The sequence below is a fragment of the Haliaeetus leucocephalus genome, unplaced genomic scaffold (genome assembly GCF_000737465.1).
Source record: "Haliaeetus leucocephalus isolate CR32 unplaced genomic scaffold, Haliaeetus_leucocephalus-4.0 Scaffold226, whole genome shotgun sequence".
Lineage (NCBI taxonomy): Eukaryota > Metazoa > Chordata > Aves > Accipitriformes > Accipitridae > Haliaeetus > Haliaeetus leucocephalus.
This window is the reverse complement of record NW_010972662.1, coordinates 186228-204535: the sequence shown is the minus strand read 5'-3', so window position 1 is coordinate 204535 and position 18308 is coordinate 186228. Positions and strand designations below refer to the sequence as shown.

Here is an 18308-nt window from a genome sequence, read left to right as displayed (position 1 = left end):
ACTGAAGCCCCCTCCAGCTTGTCTGCCCTCGCAGCCCTGCGCAGAGCTCTGCTTTCTTCTCCCTCTACCCTCTTCGCTGCCAGAGAAGGGACCAGAGCAGTGGGACTGCTGCTTTGCAGGGGTCTCAGCCCTGCACCCCAGGCCTGGCACCACGGTGAGGGGCTGCTGCCACCTCCTGGCCATGCTCCGGGCCCAGCGGCGGGCTCAGGGGTGCTGCCCGGGCACCCCTATGGGCAGGGCAGCAGGGCTGCCCCTGGGCTACAGCCTGCACCCAGCATCGCCGGCTGTGCAGGGGAAGGAGCAAGGGTTAAACACGGCTGGGCAGCCCGTCAGCACGTCCTCCCCCTGCACAGCCCTTATCTGCCCTACATGTAGCTGCCGTGAACTGGGGCAGAGAACAACGGAGGACAGCAAGGCCATGGCAAGCCGTGTGCTGGGAAGCATGCCGGCACGGCTTTGCCCAAGGGCAGCAATGCGAAGTGGGTTTGGGTTACCTTTGGACAGCCCGTGCCTTTCCCAGGTAGAGGCAGCCTCGTTTTCCCAGGCAAGGAGGGACTGCTGGGGCTGCGGTGCTCAGGTGTCACCCGCTCAGGGACCAGGAGGGTCCACAGAGCACCTGAGCCTGAAGAGGGTGTCACTCTCCAGCACGGCATGGTGCTGTGCCTCAGTTTCCCAGCCACCAGGAGGTGAGGGCATGAGGCACGTAGAAGTCTCTGCCACGATGGGAAAATAAGCAATGCTGGGAGACTGTCCGAGGCTGCTCTGCTCCCTTGCACCCAGCTGAAGTGATGGCAATGGTAGCACTGGGAGCAGAGCTGCCCAGCCATACAGGCTGGGCACCCGGGTCTGAACCGGGACTGGAACCCACAGCTCCAATATCCCCTCGGGTGGCACAAAGCCCACCCCACAAAGGGGAACATTCCTACTTGATCAAAGGGAAGGGTTTTTTTCCACAGCTGGGTACCAACATCCCTTACTGGGCTGCGACACATCTCCTTTCTGCTGTCAGAGCATCACAACCAGTGACATAGGGTCCCAGTTCCCAGCAGCAACTAGGAGCTTCCAAGCAACCTCAATAGGGACAAAGGCAAGGTTGCGCCAAGGCTGAATCGCTAGCACAGGCTTTGCCTCTGTCCAAAGGGTTGTGGTGAGGGCCTGATCCTGTGTCTGATGCCCAGGAGCCAGGCACATCACCCTGGAGTCTGTCAAGACCCCTCTCCCAGTACTGGGCCACTGGGGATGAAATACCCCCAGGCTGGGACTGAGCAGCAGGTGAGGAGCAGGGTGTGCTGCAGCCCCAGCTGGGAGCTGGCACGGGTGAGGCGGGAAAGGAAAGCAGTGACATGGCTGCTCTGGAAGGAGAGGAAGGCCAGCAAAGCTGAGCAGGAGAGAGGACAAGCAGGGATGGAGCAGAAGCCAAGTGGACGTGGAGATGAGAATGCTGTAGACTTGTTCAGGCTGGGGCTCACCCAGCTGAGGGCACAAGCAAGGCTGACCACGCACCCACAGCCCTCCCGAGCTTCACCTGCTTTGGTGACACTGTGTGCCATGGTGGCTGGAGAGCCGGGAGGCTGGAGGGTTGCTGCAGCGTGACCGGGCATCATGCCTTGACTCAGGCTGCGGTCACCATGCGCAAAGCAGAGCAGGGAGGGGACAGTGGCCCAGGCAGGGGGCACACAGGGCAGGCAGCATGCTTTCCTGCCCCATGGCACTTGGCCATCCGCGTGGGGAGCTTGTGGCCTGGCCAGAGGCAGCCCTGTGAGTCCTGGGAAAACGATTTGGTTTTGCAAGTCTTCTTCCTCCCTTTGGTGCCCACCAACCTGGGAAACTGTGGTCCTAAAAACCATCCCAGGGCTGGCACAACACCCGCTCTCCGCATCCGGTGTGGGAGCCACCATGTTCCAGCAACGCACCACTCCTGCTGCCCACCAACCTCGCCATGGGCAGGGCCTGGGGAGAGCCTGGGGGGATGACAAAGGAAGCCCCATGGATAGCTCAGGCAATGGAGGAAAATGGGGTGGGACATGTCCCAGCAGGGTTTTAAAGTTGAGGGCAGGCTCTGTGGCAGCCGGTATGGTTTGCCTTCACCTAGGACAGGGTGTCCTGGGGAACTACGCAACCTCAACAGCTCTGCACCAAGCTTGTTGGGGAACAAGCAAGATCAGAGACGGCAAGAAAGCTACAGGCTCATGTGCTTTCATGTGGTCTCAGGGCAGACTTGTTTTCAACCTGCCTGAGACAAGGGCAGGTTCGGGCTTCAGCTCTGGAGACAAACTCGGGCTCCAGCACTGCTTTGCATTCCCCTGTGCCAGCAGCACACCCTGCATCCGCTCTTGCATGCTCCTGGCCCAGCGCGGCAGAAACCGCGTGATGCTATCTGCTCGCTCGTGACTTCCACCAGCTCCTCAAGAGACCCTGGCAGGGAGACAAGAGGAACGGGCCAGATGCTGAACTAGCATAAGGCAGGAATAAAAATCTAGCCTGCAGGATTTAAAAGCGGTGAGGTTAGTCTCCTGTGGAGTCCGTTTCTTCAGCCTCAAGTCCCCTTGCTCCCAGCTACGAGGCTCCTCAAAAGAGGAAGCCGAAATGCACAGTCCTTTGGGCTGTCCTGGCTGTGGGAAGGCAGAGCTGCCCAGACTGCTGCGTGCAGGCTCGGGAAGAGCTTCCCATAGGCAGGACATCCTCAGTGTGGACATCAGAAACGGCGGTCCCCCTGAGGGATGCAGTTGCCGTCGTGTCGAGAGATGAGGAACAGAGCCCAGGGTATTTATTCACCACTTTGCATGCTGTGTTGCTCCCTGCGAGGAGCAAAGCAATGGCATGGACAGCGAGATAACGTGTCGTTGCTGCAGCTGGGCTTGCCAGGAGCCTCCTCTGCTGCTCCCAGCCTGCAGGTGCATTTGAGGTCAAGCAGAGGAGAGACTCCTGAGATCAGGAGCACTTGGCATCGCTGCTCTCCATGGCAGGGAGGGCCCAGCAAAGCTTTGGCCACCTTAAGCAGGCTGCTCCCTGCTCCAGGGAGCTGGCCTTTGCATGCTGCAGGAGGGTCAGGATGTGCTGGGCATTTGCTGGATCCACTTGACCGAACTCTGTAAATGAGCCTTTATATAACTCTACTTTCTGATTGTCTCCAGCACCTCCAGCCACAGGCATCCAAAAAGGCTGCACACCTGCTGGCTATGAATGGGCTGCAAGGGGCTGGTTCCCCCAGTTGCTGTGAAAAGTTTCCCATTCCTGCAACAAAACCTCACAAGGCAGCACCAGATCCTCTACGTTAGACTCAGGGTGCCATAGCGGTGAACAGGCTGTTCCCATTATTGCTACACAAGGATCCTGCAAGCTGTCCGGCAGCTGGGACAGGCCCTGGAAGGGGACATGCACAGCCTGGCTCCTCTCACTCCGATGGCTTCTCCCAGGCTTCCCCAGCCACGTCCCTGCTCTCCGTGCCAGCTGGAAACCCAGCAGCCCAAGCTCGCGTTCAGTAGTACCGAGTGTACCTGGTGTATTGGGACTAAGTCCATCCCACTGCTCTCTGCAGGGGAACGGCTCCCCGGGGGCACGGGCAGCTGTCCTCGGAGCAATGGAGAGCATCCAGCTGACACTGGGACAGGTCCCTGTGCTCCCCCAGATGGGAGCTCAGCGGGGCGCGGTGTTCGGACACAGTGCAGGAGCACGGTTCTCACGAACGCAGTCTGCCCGCGTAGGCAGGCTGCCTGGAGAAGAGCTGGGAACTCAGTGGCCCGGGCTGGCTCCCTGCGAGCGGATGTTATTTTTAACTCCCAGTTCCTCTCTTATTTCTGCCATGCAGCGACTGGTTCTGCTGTTTGCTGAGCGATAAAGAGCCCTTTTATTTTTTTCTCCTCTGCTATTCCTAGGATATTTTTAGGCTTTTCTCGATGGGTCTTTGCCGCAGACACTTTCAAAGGGCTGGAGCAGGTGGCTTGCTTCGCGTGCCCAGAGGAAGAGCAGAGATACGCAGGGCGGGAGGTGCCGGGAAGGAGAAGGGCTTCCCGAACCGGATGGGGAAAGCACGTGCCTTGGAGCACCAGCTGCCCTTGCTGCACGCAAGAGCAAGCTCCTCTTCTCACATGCAGCCATGGCATGCAAGAGTCGGCCTTCCCCCGAGGGAGCCGTGATGCCCACATCTTCCCAGCTGTGCCAGCAACAGCTTTCGCCTCTCCAAAGCCCAACCAAGGGAGACCCTCCACGTGGTGCCAGCAGGGCTGGAGGTCCTGCTGCAGCCTGGGGCAAGGTGGGTGTGCGGAGGCACAGGGAGGGACTTCTGCTCGAGGGAAGCTGATGGGACAGGACCTGGGAAGAGGTACAGGGCTTAGGATGCCCAGAGAGGGTCAAACATTGTGGCAGCACAGGAACCGCCAGATGGGTCCAGCAGAGCTGGGGTCAGCCAGTGTCATATTCAGGCTTGGGATAAGGACCAGCCCCATGGCACCCTAAGTGGGACAGAAGACTGTGAGAGACATGGTGCCCATCAGCGTTGTGGTGTACCAATACCATGGCTGGAGCCTCTCCACTGGTGGGGGTGATGCTGCCCTGTCCCCAAAACAGAGGACACAACATGAAATAGCACATCCCGAACCCCTTGCCGTGCTCAAGAGAAGGAAGCGCTCTTTGGGTGGCAAAGAAAGAAACAGCCGCTATCTTCATCAGGCAGTGAGAGTCCGGCCTGAGGCTGGGGTCCTCTGATTGCAACCCCCCAAAAAAGACCATTTCATCACAGTGGGGCTGGGTCAGGACTCTCTCCTCCTGAGGCAGGAGGAGGAAGTGGTAGTGTGTGGCCCCACAGCCCTTTTTCCCCTAGAAAACTGCAAAACCGTGAGCTTTGTTGCAGCTCTGAGAAGCTCAGAAAGAGCCAGAACTTGCTGCAGGACAGACGCCCACATCGGCCTTCAGCCAGCTCGAACCTTCCAGGCTCTTACGCAGAGCTGAAGCCCCACCACCACTGCTCAGCCAGGGCGTTGCGAACCTCCCCACGTCACAAGACCCAAACAGTCCCGACCAGCTGCGTCCAGGAGCTGGGTTGGGGTTTTTTGTTTTTGGGTTTTTTTTTTTTATTATCAGGATCTTGCTGAGATCGGCTGTGATCTCAGCGAGTGGGTCATGTTTGTGCAGCAGTTTGTAAATGCAGGTTGTTATGTAAGTGCTCAGGGTTACTCCAGAGGCTTGGCTGGCCCTGCCTCCCCCCCGTGCGCATGTGCACAGGGCACTGCCTGCCTCCTCGCCGGCGCTGTTAGCGGGGTAACGAGCACACGCATCCCTCTGTGCCTGTGGGAGCTTCGTTACTGTCCCAGCTCTTTATCGAGGTGCGAAGGGTGTGCGTGCATGTGCATGAGCCACTGCAGCGGCGCCTGCGCAAGGGCAGTTACCTGAAGGTGTGAAGGGCTGCGCCCCCGGGGGGGGCGTGTGCCGTGGGGCTGCCAGCCACACACTCGGGCAGTGCTCACCGCACGCTCCACCGCGCGCGTCCAGCAGCAGTGTTTACCCTCCGCTTGCTCCCGACAAGGCGCTGCTCTCACCACTGCCAAGAACGCCTGCGCTTGCTCCAGTAACCCAGCTCCTGAAGGTCGCTGGCTGGAGGCCGGGCTTGCATCCCAGCTGCCTGTTTTTATTATTGATTGTCCTTATCATTGCTCGGAGAGAACACCATGTCCCAAGCATCCGGGGGCAGGACGGGGCTCGCTGCCTCTTCTGATGCCTTTTGCCCAAGCTCTGTCTCTCCCCAGTGGAGAACATGCAAGGACTGAGTGCCCCGCTGCCTGCCCTTGCCTCTGCCTGCATGCACAAGCTGCGACGCCAGGAGCCAGGGTCAAGAGGAGAAAGTAGCCTCTCCTCTGTTCCCAGCTATCTGCTGCCATGAGCAAACCACACGTTCCCCTTTTCTCTTGCCCCCATCTCCATCCAAAGACCGGGTTCCCCGCACAGCATCAGGCCCCAGCACGTGCCCCTTCCCGGGGAGTGCATCCCATCACCCTGCTGCTGTCTTGGCAAGGGTCTGACTCCCACCATGCCCTGATCCAGCACCCACCAGCCTTGAGCCTGCAATGACTTGGTAAAGGATGGGGAAGCCTGATCTGCCACCAGTGTCAGAGTAAGCGGCGGTGCTGCTCTGTCATAGCAGTGCCCGGCTGGGCCAGCACAGCCATCACATGTGGTGCGGGGGGAACAACCAGGTACAAAACGATATAAGCAACCCTGGGCTGTGAGCAGCGGTGACACTGGCTGGGTCCTGTAACTACAGCAGTCACTTGACCGTGCAGTAAAACTCCAGTTAAACATTTTCATTCATCCTGTGGGTGAGATACGGAGCGAGCAATAGGTGTGTGCCCTGCCAAGGCAGTTCTAGGTGATGGCACCTGAGCACAAGGGAGCCCTGGGGGAAACCTGTGAATTGGGAATTGTTTCTACCTGGTGGGAAAATCTGGCTTTGGGGGATTGCCAGTCTTTTTTTTGCACAGAAGCAAAGGAAATCTTCCTTCCTCCTCCACTACCTCCTGAGGACACAGCGAAGATACCGTCTCAGCTCTGCCAACACTGCCATGGGTAACGCAGAGGGGAGCAGCCCCAGGGTGGCTCTAGCTTGCAGGAAGAGCAGATGGTCCGAGCCAAGACAGGGAGAAAGGGAGCACAAAAGGCTCCTCCTGCCCTGCCAGACACCCTTGATGGAAGCCAGATCTGCCTCCATGCCTGCCTTTGCCAGCAGGGACTTGCCATGCTGTCCCACCTCCACTGCACATGGGCCACAGGACACCCCGTAGGCAAAACACAGGAGAGGAGGTAGTGTGCCCAAAGCTTGACTCATTCCCCCATAATACCACCTCGGTAACAACAGCAATTACTCTACATTAAAACCATGATCTGCCTGTGTTCTTAGGTCAGCACAGCCACAACGCATGGTGCATACAGTTATATATAGATGACATATTAGTGGTGCCTTCCCAGCAAAGCACATCTGCTCCCTGCCCACCTTGTCCACCACATGCAGGGACCTCAGCCCCGATGACAGGGGACATGGGGAGAATGGCCACCCCAGCCAATAGGGTGATGGTGTTTGCCCTAGGCACGGGTCCCTTTCATGCACTAGGGCTTTGCTGGAGGACTCCCCACAGGCACGGGTGTCACGCCATCTCTGCAGCTCTGCCACTGCCAGCCCAAATGCCAGAGGGATGGGCACAGGGGCACCAGGGTGGCAGTAGGGGCATGTCCAGGAGGCAGCAAAAGAAAGGAAAAAAGGGAGGAAACAGAAAAAGAAACAGAAAGAGGAAGTGAAAGAGAAGGAGTGAAAGTGAGAGGGAGACCAGAAGGAACGAAGGAAGGAGAGAGGGAGGGGGGGAAGGAAGGAGGAAGGGAAGAAAAAAAGGGAGGAAGCAGAGTCCTCCCAGAGCCCTCACCCCCAGTGACCTGTCCATGACAGGAGACCTGTGATTTCCCCCATGTTTTCTCTCTCCAGGCACTTGCTGATGTTTGGATCCTTTGCCGGTTGATGGAGGAACTCAAGCTATGCCTTTCCCAGGCAGGTGTCGGCTGCAGCAATGAGTCTCTGAGGAAACCTCCGGCCCTGACCAAGCAGATCTACAGCTCCTGCGAGGCTGTCGCTGCAACCCAGAAGCACAAGGTCATCCTGCAGCCTGCTGAATGGGAGCGCATCCCCCACCCCGGTACCTGAGAGAAAAGCCTCCATGGGACAGTTTCATGTAGCAACAAATACCAATCACCCACACACATCAATCACCCAAGTGTTAACTCCCTGTGCCGCATCTGCAGCAAACCAAGCAGTGCCGACAGAGCCCAGCAGCAAACACAAGGGCTTCACATCAGGCTCTGAAATACTTTAAGGGAATGGCCAGGATCTCTGTCACTTTGGTCACTTTAAATCAAACTGGCCAAAGCACTGGAAAACATATTGCAGCAGTGTCCCAAAAGTGGCCTAGGAGACACAGGGAGGAGAGCCCTACACTGCTCTAGGGCTTGCTGCTACTGGGAGCACAGGGCACCCCAGCTGTCCTGAATTCATGTGCATCCTCATGCTGGTGGCTTCCCACAGGAGGGTGTGGGGAAGAAGGCCTTTGGAAAGGGTCGTGTTGTGCCAGACATCAGCTGCTGACGATTTACAAATGTTGCCCCAAATAACTGGATTTTCCTGTTGTCCAGGCAGCTGTGGATGCCATGCTTGCTCGCGGCTATCCGCAGGGACCCGCAGGCTTTCCAAATACCCTTTACACTCCTCCTTCATCAGCAAGGTCCTGGCCCCTTGGGGACACTTCGTGGAAAGCCATGTGTGATGCCAGGGTTTGAAATACCCATCCCCTGCAGGTGCCGGGACTGTGGGGTGCAGCACATGCCAGGCTGTGATGGGGGAGAGGAGTTGCCCAGGGACACGCATGGCACTGCGCATGGGCACACCAGCCAAATCTGCACCACCTGGCACAACCCTCCCCAGTACTGGACTGGACCCTGGAGAAAGCTCAGCCTTCATTTACTGAGAGCTTTATATGTGTCTGTTGAGAGCACAGTGGGACTGCAGGGCAGATGAAGCGAGCTGCAGCTCCACGACTTTAGCTGGTCAAATTAAACCGTTTTTTAGCATGCTAATTACCATACATCAGCCAGCATGTGATGGAGCACGCCCTTTTCATGCTACAAACCTGCTGGTCTTTGAGACGTTTCCAATATGCCAGAAGACACAGCAGGGTAGAGCTGTCCCAAAAACCTGGAGGGCCCTGGCAAGGGTCACCCTGTGCCCTCCAGGACACATGCAAACAGGACCAACATTGCTGCAAGGCAAGTCCTTGGGACAGGGACCCGACCAGCACAGGTCTCACCTAAACTTGCCCCACGCGCTTGGAAAGGGAAAGATAATGGGTAGTTCATCGCCAGGACACAAGAACGGCCCCATGGTGAGATGGGGCTGGTTGGGTCACCTTGGGGATAGTGGCACCCCAGCCCAGCCCTGTAGGGTGCCACCATGCCCCAGGCTACCCAACTACTCCTTGCCTTGACTTGTGCCTAGGACAGCCCTTGCATGGCAGGGTTTATAGGGCCAGACAGGGGCAGCTGGGCCATCAGCAAGTAAGTTTTTGCCTTGCTGGGGACAGTCCCTCCGTGGGGTCAGACATGCTTACCAGAGAAGAGTGGAAAATTCCTCTCACCATGCGGACACTCCCTGAAGCCCAAGCACATCAGCTGTCGTCTCACAGGACTTGGCATGCCCCAGAGTGTTTATCAACACCATTTCGCAAGGGCCATGGCACATGGCTTGGCAGGGGCATGCAAGCCGCTTGGGCAACCAGCTCTGCTGAAAGCTGGTGCTCTTGGAAAACAGTCCTGCAGCCTGCCCAGGGCAGCGAGTCATGGCTGGGAGTCCAGTGCAGGGCCATCATCATCTAAGTGGCCATCAGCGCCTGATGGCCGTCAGCATTTTCTTCTTTCTGGTCTCTTGAATTCAAGGTACTGAGCTCTGATCTTTGCTGTTGGCCCTATCTCAGCCCTGCAGACCCCTCCTCCACACTCCTCACAGGGCTGGCTAACACACAGGGCTGGTCTCTCTTGCTAGGTACCCATCATCCAGCTACCTGTCAAAAGATTGAGAGTTTAGCACCAATCTCACCAGTTTCTTCCAGCCTGCTTGCCTGCCCATCCCTAGCTGTGTTATTAGGCTGTTAAACTCTGCTCACTGGGATGCTCCATTTCCTGCGACTCTCCCAGCACACCCTTAGCATGTACAGAAACACGGGATAGTGCCAGTCTCCAAGGCACTGTTCAACTCAGGTCCACAGAGCAGATTCCAGCTCCAGAATCCATCCCTGAGTCACATCTGCATCCAGAGCCCCCTGTAAATATCCAAACACCTCTCCTTGGCTTTGGTTTCACCTGGTAGGGTTGTAAATTACCTGAATACACTGGTCCCCCCTTGCCCAAGGTGTGCTGCTTCTTCCCCCTAGGGGAAATGGCTTGGGAGGGAGTAACGCCACTCCCTCCGAGGGGTTTGGAGGTATCAGCAGGAGCAACAGCATGAATATGATGATGGCACACCTGGCTGAGGGCTGCCGTGCAGAGGCATGGACCAGACGGTTGCATGCTGCTTGAGAGATGACACAGGCCAGCAGGGCCAGCCTGTCCCCAATTAACTTCGATGTGCAGAACTGGCACAAACAGTCCCCTCGGGCAGGGAAGGAAGCGGGCACATCCTGGACGATGCTGGCTGAGCAGGACAAGGGACATGGAGCTGCAAGCAGGCCGGCCCTGGAAACCAGAGTTAGCCCTGCCATTGCCCTGGCTGGTGCTGGAGATGGCCCACCCTAGCCCATGGTGTTCTACATGGTCATGATCATGGTGGTCACCAGGAGGGTGTTGAGAAGGGACAGTGTCAGGAATGGTGTTCTGCACTGCTGGAGACACCCTGGAGCCCAGGAAATTTCTTAGCTGTTCCTGAAATCTCAAGATGCACCCCTAAGCTCTGCTCAAGTAGGAAAGGGGTAGCGCGTTCATGGGATGGGTGTCAACCCCTCCCTGGGCTAAAGAAGCAAACATGCCCCCCCTGCTGCAGCCCCTCAAAGGGGCCAGCAGCTCCCTTTGGCACCACAGGGTTGCAGGGCAGCCATCTCCCCCAGCAGCCAAAGCCCCTCATAGGAGAGCTGGGGGCACAGGGACCGAGGAGGGGGGTCCTGGAGTGGGGACCATCTGGAGAAGGCCAGCAGGCTCCTGAAGTTAGCATCATACAGACCCTTCCCCAAACCTTCCAGCAGCTGGGGCTCGTGCCCCAGCGCAGCCGGACCTGCAGCAGAGAGCAGGCTTCGTACAAGCCAGCCAAGATGTTCGTCGGAGCAGAGGCATGCATAAACATTTTGTTTAATCAAGGACTCTGGGCGAACACAGCGTACTCTGGCTCCATGCAGCGAGAACAGCTGCGGCCTTGCAGGGCAGGGGCCAGGGACGCCAAACAGCGGTGGCAGAGCGACCTCCCGTGGCACTGCCCCAGCCCCGGGGTGCTCAGCACCATTGCTGCGATGGCAGCGGGCACAGGGAGCCCAAAAACACGTGCCTTCCCCATCCCACAGCTCTGCTCCAGAGGAAAGTTGTCCCCCGCCTGCCGGTGGCCCCGGCCGCATCCAAAAGGACAATCACGCTGGCAGCCATGCTGTGCAAGACTTGGTTTGGTCCAGCCCTTCTGCAGTCCTGCTGGGACAGAGGTTGGGCTGGGAAAGCTTTGGCTGCAAAACCCACGGCTGCTCTGCCAGTGGGTTTGCAGGGGGTGGCCCCATAGCAGCATTTTACCCAGACCTCTGCAGCGCCAGCTCAGTCCCAGGGGAGCACCTCTGCAAAGAGGACTCCCACAACAGGCAGCGGAATGCCAGTCGCCAACACCGTGCCCCATAGCAACAGCCTGCCCCATAACCGGGCAGACCTGCACCCATCCTGAGCCTCAACCAAATTGTGAGAAGGAGGCGCCAGCCATGCCTGGCAGCTGGGACCCCACTACTCGGGCCTGGTGGGTCATCATGGGGTTTTCCTGCAGGAATCACATGATCGACACACATCTGGGGGACCTGCTGGGGCCCGTTGGAGGGGCGAACTGGATAACCTGACAGCCTGGTAGCTAGCAAGACTTTGCTGCAGGAGAAGGCAAGGACTTGGGGAGCAAAAGGGAGGATGCCTCTTTCTGAGAGCTGTTAGCAGCAGTTAAATAAACAATGCAGTGAATAAATCAAATATCGCCTTGTCTCAATTGTGGCTTGCTCCAGTTTTTATTTCCAAGAAGAAAAGCAGCCCGTCACGTGCTGCCATGCCTGGCTGCCGCTCGGCTCCTCCTGGGCGCAGCTCCTGGTGAGGGCTGCGGGGATCCGAGCTAGCCAGCAGACGCAGCCCCCCGCTTCTGCGGCAGCCCCTGGGGGGAGACAAAGCTGAAACCCACTCCCTGCTCCATCAGATCCTTCAGACGGGGTCTCAGGGGTCAAAAAGCAACTCTCTGTATCTCTAACTGAAATTGGAAATGGTGTCCCTGTGCCCACAACTCCAGCACCCCCAGAGCCCAATGCCAGCCAAGCCCGGGGCTTCCCTCCTCACACTGACAGCAGGGCCATGGCTAACTGGGGCAGCACCGTCCCCACCGGGACCTGACAGCGGTTCAGTGACAGCCAGGCCTGCTGAAAGCTCCCAACATCACCTTAAAGCGCAGGGTGTTGATGGCAAAACTTCACCTCGTGGGGACTGCAGGGCAAGCACCGGCACCCGCTCACGCCCACAGCTTTAGCAAAGGGGCACAGGTTCCCAGACCATCTCAGGGAGCAAATGAGATGTCCCCAAGGGCTGCCCCATGCTGGAGCTCAGGTTTATCTGTGCTCCTGCACAGATCAAGTCCAAGCGCACAGATAAAAGTCCAAGCCAGGTGGCTGTTCCTGTGAGGAGAAAGCACTCCAGCCACTGCCTCTGCAGAGCAGCACCCTGCACCCATTGCATGGCCCCGAAAACAGCCCCCCACCAAATGTGTCACTGATGGGGTCCTTCCAGACACTCCCAGGATCACCGTGTTCCCAGACAGGCAGCATGGGATTCCCTCCAGGTCCTCCTGCGCCTCTAGGAATGGGATGCTCAGGTCCCACGCAAGGCCAGTCACACAGGGAAGAGGGTCAGCAGTGGGACACAGGTGGCCATGGAGCCATCATGCCCCCCGACTCACCCCAGAAGCAATAACCGAGTCCTCGAGAACTTTACTGTTGATAGCAGAGCACCCAAAGCCAGACCTCTGCAGTGAGCACCAGCCCTGCTCCCCGGCTACCCCGGGGCACAGTGCAGGATGAAATGCCTCTGCCCCGCATGCCAGGGAGCTGCAGTGGCCCCGATGCCTCCTCAGGAGGCTCTGAGGCAGCCTGAGGCAGCCAGGACAGAGGGACAAGCCAGGCTGCGGAGCTCACCCAGCCTGGCCCCCATCCCCACTGTCCCCACCGGCCAGGCAATACAACTAACTCCTTCAGGCCCTCTTCCCAGGGACTGTTCTCCCCCTGTGCCCAGCCGGGCTCCCCAGATCTGATTGAAGAGACTGAGCCAGCATTTCATCTACCAGTATTGGCCAGTTTGCAGGGTAGCGCTGTCCCAGATCTAGTGATACCCTCCCCCACATGGCAGAGATGATGGCATGAAAGAGCATGAATAAAACGGCCAATCACAAAGCAAACATCTGCCTCTTCCTTAATTCTAAAGCCACAGCCAGCACTTCAGGGAGCAGCCCAAGGGAGGGAGCCAGTACAGAAAACCCACCTGGAAGGGAGATGGCATTTCTCTAGCAAGGCTGGACTGACATTGTCAACCTTGCACCAGTAAGCAACAAACCCTGACCACAGGACATGCTCCAGGCTGGGACATGGGATCCCAGGCACTTCATGGCAAAGCCCTTGCTGCAGCCACACTGCCCACTGCGGCTTTGACCCACCACAAGCACAGCGCTCCCAGCACTGGGTTTGACGAGCTGTATGTCCCATCCGGGTGATGCTTGGCCCTGCTCACTGGGACAGCAGAGACATATTTTTAAATACCTACAAATATTTATGTGTGTAGGCAAACACACCCAATTTGCAAAGAGATTTCTAACTTTCAGGTGAAAGTTTGTTGCCTGCTGTACTTCTTCAAGTACGTATGCTCTCCACTGCCACAACTGCGAGTCCCAGTCTCCTCCAGCAGCTGCTCAACAGAGGGATTTGAGCTCAGGCACAAGAAACAGGTCTGGACTGACCTTTCCACAGGCTTCATCCCCAGTAACCCCTCTGGGGACATGGTGGTTCCTGCTCCACATGCACCAGTTGCTAAATGTGGGGGAGCTTGGCTGGGAAGCTGTCGGCAAGGGTGCAGAGCACCCAAAATGCAGGGAGGCTTTCTCCAAACACTGCCAGCGACTCCATCCCCACGAGAGGCTGCAATGCAAGTGGAGAAAACAACTCAGCTTCCCTCTGCACCTACACAGCTGTGTCAAAAGTACTAATCAAACATGTTTGCTTGCAAAGCACCTAAATAAACTTCACGAAGTCTTCTCCATGCTCCCCGGAGAGGGCAGGCAGCTGCCTCTCTCCTCTGCCCCACATCTCCTGCCCTCACTACTGGCCCTGGCCAGGGAGGTCTGCCCAGGGAGGCTCCAGGTGACATTTCTGCCTGCAGGGCTTCTAAACAGGCTTTTTCAGTTGTTTTCCCCAAATGTGGCCACAGCTCCAGGAAGGGTATTTCACTGCTCTGAAGGTGCATGGTGCACCTATCCTACATCTCAGGAGGGCGTTACAAATCCAACCTGGCAAGCAGGAACAGTCTCCCGGCACCATCCCAACACTTGCCTGCTTCCTCAGGAGACTCATTCCTCACAGGGCACAGGAGGGTCTTTCCCAAAGATTCCCAAAAGGAGCAGGGTGCCTTCACTCCCATTTCTTAAGGGAAGTCAGGGTCATTTGAAGGAAGCGGGTGCTCCCATCACACAGAGCAATAAATGCCTCACGTGCACCTGTCAGTCTCTGCTGCTTCACTTTAGACCTTGTTTTGCAAGAAGGAAAACCCAACCCCTTCCTTGGAGCCCTCCGTCCCGTCCAGCACAGCCCCAGACACCCCAGCCCAGCCGGAGGAGGATGTGCAGCTGCAGCAGGAGCAGCTGGACAGATACTGCTTTCACCGGGGGCTGCAGAAACTGGTGAAGTGCCCAGGGGCCTGTGGGTGCCCCTCTATGCATCCAAGGAGCCTCTAAGTGCCATTCTGTGCAGCCCAGGGCTCTCCAGGTGCCTTTCGGTGTGCACCTGGGACCTCGAGTGCCTTCCTGTGCAATGCCAGGGCCTGTGATTGCTGCTTGAGAGCAAGGCAAGGCAACGCCAGAGACCTTTCTCTCCAAACCCTAGGTGTTACAACACGGGTACTCAGCAGCCACATTAACACTGGCCTGGCCCCTGGCAAGCTCACAAGAAGACAGCTCATGGAAACGCAGAACACAGCATCCCTCAGTGGTGGATCTGGTTAAGAGCAGGCTCAGAGCCTTTAAACTTGGGGGTTTTTTTCTGGGATCAGCTGGGAATTAAGCATCTGAGTTGTTGTGTTTAAATCTGAACCTTTAAATGTCCCCTCCCTCTTCCGCTGCCCCAGCACTATTCTACACAAAATCCAGTTTTCTTCTGAAGCTTTATTTTAAGGGTAAGTTTTAAATGACTCATTTTGCAAAGGAAAGAATTGTGCTGTCAGGCTCTTTTCCTCCTTTTAATTTCCTGAAAGGTGTTTCTTCTGCATTTGGGAAAAGATCCAGAACAGCTTTGGTGAGCTCACTGAAGGCAACCAGAACACAGTATCGTCGGTCAGCATACGCCTCTTTGCTTCCCACCAGCCTCGAGCTCTGCTGCTGAGCCTGTTCCATAGTTTCCTGACCAGTTAGTGGTTACAACACACATACATACAGCAAGCAGAACCACTCCAACTTTCCATACATCCCTGCTAATCTCTTGTGGTTTTTTAAGCCTTTGGTAATAATTAAATGACTGGGGATAATGACAGGCATAAATTCCAGGAGCGCAAGACCCTGAATCATGTTTTTCTTCTAACCAGCTGGTGTGCCTTAGGATAAAGCAGTGAGACGGGTTTGGATGTGTGAGCTTCATTGCGTATTTCCAAATTCCTTGCTCTTGGCTGCTTGTTTTTTAATCAGATGGGAATTAACTGGCTTCTTAGTGTGGGCATGGGGTGTTGTTTGCTTATTTGGCTGGTTCTGGTAATTGAAAAGCAGTCTTAAGCATTTTGAGCTTAGGCTTCCAGATCTTAGTGCTTTATTTCTAGAGCACCTTCTATCCCATTTTTTCCATTTTTCATGGAAATGAAGCTCCACTGAGCTACCATGAACTATGGTAGCTGTTCTTTTGGCTCGACTCCCAGAAAGCTCACCAGCTTGACCTAATGAGAAACAGCACAAGCTGCTATCTGGGGCAGTGCTGGTATACAGCGTGATTAGCAGGGATGTGGGGAGCTCATGTCAAGTACGTGGCAGCTGATCTGGTATGAATTTCAAACCTCTGTTCTTGAAAGTTGGAAGACAAAGATTAAGGGAGACACTTTCCACAGCAAACAAGACGCCAAAGCTGGGCTGCTTAGGGAAGATCTCTGCTAAAGCTCCTGAGCAGCAAAGGAAACAGAGACCCAGGACAGAAGTGGTTTTGCTCATGCCCCTCTCTGCCAACATTTGGGCAGGACCTGAGGGGGAAAAAATGGCAAATCCACCAGAGATTGAGGAAAAAAATGACAAAAGCAGTGCTGGGATTACATTTAGGAGGGACATTCTCTCCCTGCCTCCTCTCAGAGGACACATTTTACCGTTCTAGCTCTGGAAGAAACCTGCAGGACATCTGATTTACCCAGGCCACTCCTAAGCTTTGGGGAAGCCTTGTCATCCCTAGTTCCAGATCTGGCAAACTGAAGATGCGATGGCCAACGCTGCCAGAAGATTTCACAAGCCAGGTTTTAAGAAGTCCCGACTTACAATTTCTTATAAGCAGGTGACTTTGCAGCTCTGTCCAGCCGCAATTGCACGGAGATACAGGTGCAAGGAAAGGTTAGGGCACGCACACAGAAATTTCCACCCTGCACCTGCTGTAATCTGAGTGTGCCCAAGTGCTTAGATGTTGTGGGGGGAAAGGCAAAGGCTACATAAGGATCCAGATAAGGCCACAGGTGTTCCAGCAATGTCAGGGAAATGGAAAAAGCAGCTTTGAAGCCACCTTTGTGCTGTCAGCCATACACAGGCTGGCCTGCCTGAGGAAGCACCAAGTGCAGCAGTCAGGGCAGACCTGCCAAGGAAAAAGGAGGAACTGGGTGGTTAAAATCAGCAGAGGACAAATGGTTCCCTTGCCTTTGACGGAGTATAGGCCTCCCTCACCTTTTACAGCTGGAGGGGTCTTTCTGAGCTCCTCGCAGGTACCTGGTGACTAAACCCACTAGTGGATGGAGATGCTTTCTGTGCTTTCCTAGGGCAAAGGAAACTAACTCCAAGCAGGGAAAGCAGCTTTCCCTTTCCTTCTCTGCTCTCCTCCATTTGCATTAGGCAGGGAAAAAAGGTCTCTGATAAGAGTTTGTAAAAAAAGAACTATTATCAAGATGACTTTCTTTTTATGTTCAAGTGCAGGTTTTTACAGGACAGAGGTCAACCCAATATCCTCCCAGGGTGTGTATGCTGCAGGTTATTTTAATAAATGCAGACTTGTTGACTTTGCAGTCATAAAAGATTTTCACAAGAAATGTATCCCCTCATCTCCCTTGCTTTTCACTGATAATTTAATTGCCAACTATGTGGAAGGAAAGAGATCTAGTAAGGCCTGCTTAGATTCTGCTTAAATACTTGCTTTAAAAGACATGATTTTTTTTTTCCCCAGCATTACTGATTCTTTTAACTTTCATCTTGAGGGTTGAGGATTATTCAGTGCTCTTCCAGTTCCTGTAATCGAGCGACGGAAAAATCCCAGTGCTTGTTTGAATGTAAGTATGTTAACAGTTGTCTTTTATGAGGGGAAAAGCTTGAGAATGAAGCTCAGTATTCAAAAGGCAAAGGAACAGTATAATTAGATGACAACTTTACGCTGATCAGTGTTAAGGTCCTGTGGGTTGGTAAGACCCTACAGACAGAGTGCTCGCGTTCAGAGCTAGGCCTCGAGGACAGGCTTTTGGACACGGACAGGCAAGCTCTGGAGAAAACAGAAGCATCTCCTCCTCACCCCCAGCAGGGGACACTCCCGCAAGCAACCCAGAGGCGTTGTGGCTGTGCTCAGGGATGTTGCAGTTCAGCCCCAGCCCCTCAGGCTCCTCCTGCACCTTGCCCAAGGCAGCTTCTCGGTGAAGGCTTTTCCACAGAGACGGATCACGCTGCCCCAGACCCACGTTAGCAGCACTCCCTGCCCTCACCAGCCCGTTCGTAATCTCTAGCCAACCAGCAGCTGAGCCGCTGCGTTTACCCCGGACCTGCTGCCTTCGCCCCCAGGGCGGTACGAGGCGACTCTCCACGGGCCACACCACCGCAGCCGCCGTTCGCAGCCCCGGCGGGCGGCAACTCGGCCTTGCTACCGCGTAGCGAGGCCGAAGGTAGGCCTCGGCCGCCGCCGGGGAACAGGCCGGCGGAGCGCGGGAAGGCGGTTGCTACGGCAACGCGGGCGGCGCGGCGCTCTGGCGTCACTTCCGCGGCAGCGGCGCTCCGCCCCCCCGGAGGGGGTGTGTCTTGGGGCGGGACAGCGGGCGGGCATGGCGCTGTCGCGCGCGGAGCGCTGCCTGGCGCTGCTGCTGCGGCTGCTGTCGCGCGCCTG

The 18308-nt window shown here is 56.2% G+C and overlaps 1 protein-coding gene across 1 annotated transcript in view; it reads left to right on the top strand.

The window, feature by feature from the left end:
* The first annotated feature begins 7498 nt into the window (after positions 1-7498).
* Positions 7499-18308, top strand: part of FAAH2 (fatty acid amide hydrolase 2) — a 19028-nt gene continuing 8218 nt past the window's right edge. Inside the window, exons 1-2 of the mRNA XM_010567113.1 lie at positions 7499-7673; positions 17990-18090. Of these exons, the coding sequence (XP_010565415.1) occupies positions 7499-7673; positions 17990-18090 (276 nt within the window). The remainder of the gene's footprint in view (positions 7674-17989; positions 18091-18308) is intronic.